This window comes from Contarinia nasturtii, unplaced genomic scaffold, assembly GCF_009176525.2.
Source record: "Contarinia nasturtii isolate CC-2019 unplaced genomic scaffold, AAFC_CNas_1.1 Cnas_scaffold_6273, whole genome shotgun sequence".
Taxonomy (NCBI): domain Eukaryota; kingdom Metazoa; phylum Arthropoda; class Insecta; order Diptera; family Cecidomyiidae; genus Contarinia; species Contarinia nasturtii.
The window spans coordinates 1-3,945 of record NW_022203531.1 but is presented as its reverse complement, the minus strand read 5'-3'; the positions used below and the strand labels follow the sequence as shown (position 1 = coordinate 3,945).

Below are 3,945 nucleotides of genomic sequence, written 5' to 3'. Positions count from 1 at the left end.
ATCTCAACTTGCAAAACAAAAATCAAAGCTGATCGATTTATACTAGGGGCTCGGAAGTATTTTTTATTGCATTTTAAATATTCATATTTACGCTTTATTTGTCATAATTGTCCCAATGTATGTAATATTCACCATATTTGTCGCATTCATCAATAACCATACATTTACATAGTTTACAATAAGTTCAATTAATGGTGACTATTTGTGAATATCATGATTATTACTGGTTCTCACCATTGTGAATGCTTCATACCGCAATACCGACTAGCCGAATAAACTGTCGTTGTGTCATGTGTCAGTTGCTTCACACCAGCTATGGAAATTGTACAGAACGCGCGTGAAGAGACACAAACAAGTAGCGATATTTTTATTTTTTTGAAAAAAAAATTTGGTGTGAAACTGCCAAAAGAAATAATAGGTATTTTAAAGGAATGTGCTTTCGACAGTAAGTCAAGTCTAACTCAGATAGATGAAGCAGCAGTGAAATTAATTGAGGATTTTGTTAACTCCGACCGACAACATTTTGAGTTGATTTTGAAAAACACAAGATACGAGAAGGCCAAACAGTTCAAACTATTACCGGGAGATAAAACATTAATTTTATCTTTGCCAAAGTGGTTCAAAAAAATTAAAAGAAGTAAACCAGCAAGCAATTTCGACGAAACAAATTTGAATCTCAAATTGATAACGAAATTGCAGAAATTTGCGGAGAAAAACGGATTTACATGTGTTTTTGCTATTGATGACATATCAGAAATTGAAAACGAAGGAACAGTGTACAAATGCAAATATAAGTGCCCGGTATCAGAGTGTAATCGCAAAGTCCCTTGTCAATTTACAACGAATTGGACTGTCTCTAATTTGCAGACACACATAAAAAGTCATTTTAAGAAAGCAAGCAACAGTGAAACGATACTGCCGTATACAATCGAAGAAGTCGAAGTTGCCGACGACAGTCAAATTGTTTTTTTAAACACACAACAACGCAACGACATAAGTAATATTTTAGGCGCGTAGTACAGTTCCCGCCAGTTTACGCTTTGACGTTTATCGTTTATGAATACTGTGAATCTATCGCACAAATAATCCTACACTTCAGCATACACGTTTAGTTATTTACACTCAATTTTCTAAGAAATAATAAACAGTAATTCAAAGAAATAATACAAAGTGATTGAAAAAGTGAAGCAAACATGTTTTTTGTTGTTTTTGACTTGCGAAGCGGTGAATATCGCATTCTTCCACGTACTTGGATCAACGAAATCGACAAGCATTTTTGTAAGTTCCTAAAAATAGTATCAACAAGGGACAGCAATTTTGGTGTTTTTACACTACAAACGAAGATGCATTCGAAATGATGAACGGCTTGAATGTTCCGAAAGATTCGTATAAGCCGAATTTTCAGTTAACGCGTAAATCAGCAAATGGCGATGAATGTTTCGTTGGAAAATTTTTGAGCGTCGAAGGTAAGTGTATATCGGTGTAATAAAATGATTATTATTTGTGAAATTATTAAACAATATTTCGTTTCCTCACAGAAACATACAAACAAGCAGTTGATGTACTTCAGCGCCGTCGAAATCAAGCACCAATGAATTACAATAGCAATCGATTGCTTGAACAACCAATACCAAAATTGCCCGCTCAATTGTTGGCCGATGAAGCCAGTGAATTCGTTGAAACCGACGACACAGTTGATGTTCCAGAAAATAACAATGACCGTTCTCAAAATGAAAATGATGAAACACGTGAATCGAATGCCAACGAAAATGATACCGTTGGAAGTGATATCGATGAGAACGACGCCGGTCAAAGTTTTTCTGAAACAAATGATCGCACACAAATCGAAAATGATCCAGTTTTGCCTGGTGAAAATTTGTTCTACGATGGAGCAAGTGAAGAAGGAAATGGTGAGACTACAGTCAACAGTATTGATGGCAATGTTTTGGAAAATGACAATTTGGAAAATGACAATTTGGAAAATGGTGCGAACGGTGAAACTAATGAAGATCAAGCGCAATATACTGTTGAACAGGTGTTCGTTGAAGAGACAGTTCAGGATCGCAACAATTCAATCATTGATGGTTCTGACGTTTCGCTAATTGATCAAAAGCCAGATATTGAAAACACGCTAAATGTTCCTGCCGGAAACGTTGATGATATTGTGGACATTCTGGATGACGAAGGTGATGTGGTCGAAGATGTTTTTGACGAAGATTCAAATACAGTCGAAATGACAATGACATTTAAGGCGTCAAAAGGCTTCGCAATGCCACTCCCTTCGGTAAATGATAATTTAATCAAACGAGAAAACGATTTGATGTCTGGAAATCTACCATTTAATGTCAAGGTAAGTAAAAATAAGCGCGCTAAATGTATGTGTTTACTTTTTTTGCAAAAAAATAATTAAATTCTATTATTTAATAATAGAAAACTGCTCGCGTTTATAAAATTGATGGCAAACTACGAGAAATCCCGAATGCCATTGTGAACAAGTTTTTTGATTGGAGCCATGCACCATTCAAAAGCGATACAGCGTACGATCGTCGATTGGTTATTGCACTTTTATATGCGTTGGTCGATGGCGATGATTTGGCCAAGTTCCTGGTATCTGATGAAGTCACAGACTTTATACAACGTAAGTATTATAACAAATGTTTCTAATTTAATTAAAATTTACCGGCAATATTGTCATTCTTTTTGATTTGTGATCTTATTATTCTTAAATGTTATTAAATTGAAATTAATTTCAGATTTGATGAAAATAAGATGTGAAGGTGACGTTGATCGTCTCAATGCAATACAAGCATACAAGGATGAAGTTTGCCGTTCAAAACGGGACCAAATGTAATGAGCACAGATCATGGAAGCAAATGAAAAAGTACAATCTTAGCGCTGTGTACAATCTACAAGTGAACTCAATCATCAATACGAATTTATTATCCTTTTATATAATTAGTAAAAAAGCAAAAAAAGAACAATTTTTTCTGAGAAAAAATGAAAGAAAAAAGTATTTATTCTCACAGAATATATTTTATGTCTTAGCAAAGATTTTAATATTTAATTTCTAAATGTGGAATATTTAATAAATAAAATGCGTTACTTATTTAATGATGTTTTTCAGAAAAATAATTTTCATTGAGAGATTTCACATAGTTTTAGTAACTCGGCTTTAATGACTGCGAAAAATTCTTCATCGATAATTTTCAAATCTGTAGATTGGAATGGTTGACGCGAAAGAGTTGCAATGTAATTTTCAATGTTTAGGTAAAAATTGTTGACAACAGCTATTGGTTCCAGTTTGGTACTTGCGGTCATTTTATACCACGAAGCCAACACTTGAATACCTTTCTTCGTATCATTTTCACCTTCAGGTGGTGAAACGGGTGCGAAATCCCATGTATATTGTTTTTGTTTGGCAGTTTTTCCTTCAATATATTTAAATGATAAAACATTTCCTACATAAATGTTTTTCTGATGATTATTATTTTCCTGCTCATGAAAAATACACCAATCACCCACTTGTAGCTCCTTTTTCTTCTTTAAAGTCTTTTCAACTGAAAGTTCTGGATCGAATTTTAGACTTCGGCGAACTTTTTTCGGGTTGTCAACATCTTGAACTCTTTGTAAACGATCTTTACTCAATTTACCTTTCGCTTCAGAAAGCATCCATACAAGTGTTGACTTTCTTATTGTTTTCTTTGTTCCTTTATCCGTGGTAATTTCAATGAATGGTGCTTTTGATTGATATTTTTCTGGTGAGTAGCTGCGTATATTTGGACATTCAGAAAGCATTTTGAAAGTCTGATCTTCATCGTCTCCATCAGTTTCATTATGTTTTCGCTTTGGTTTTTTTAAGAACACGTCAGTTATGTGACTACGGTCAGCGGAGAAAGATGTATTCTCATGCGCTCTATTTACATTGATTTGTGATACATTTTAATA

At 34.1% G+C, this 3,945-nt stretch overlaps 1 protein-coding gene across 1 annotated transcript; it reads left to right on the top strand.

The window, feature by feature from the left end:
- The first annotated feature begins 6 nt into the window (after positions 1-6).
- LOC116351780 lies at positions 7-2,998 on the top strand. The gene is made up of 4 exons (XM_031783921.1): positions 7-1,466; positions 1,539-2,350; positions 2,431-2,638; positions 2,754-2,998. Exons 1-4 carry the CDS (start codon positions 1,355-1,357, stop codon positions 2,849-2,851), a joined length of 1,230 nt encoding a protein of 409 aa, XP_031639781.1. The 5' UTR covers positions 7-1,354; the 3' UTR covers positions 2,852-2,998.
- The last annotated feature ends 947 nt before the right edge of the window (positions 2,999-3,945 follow it).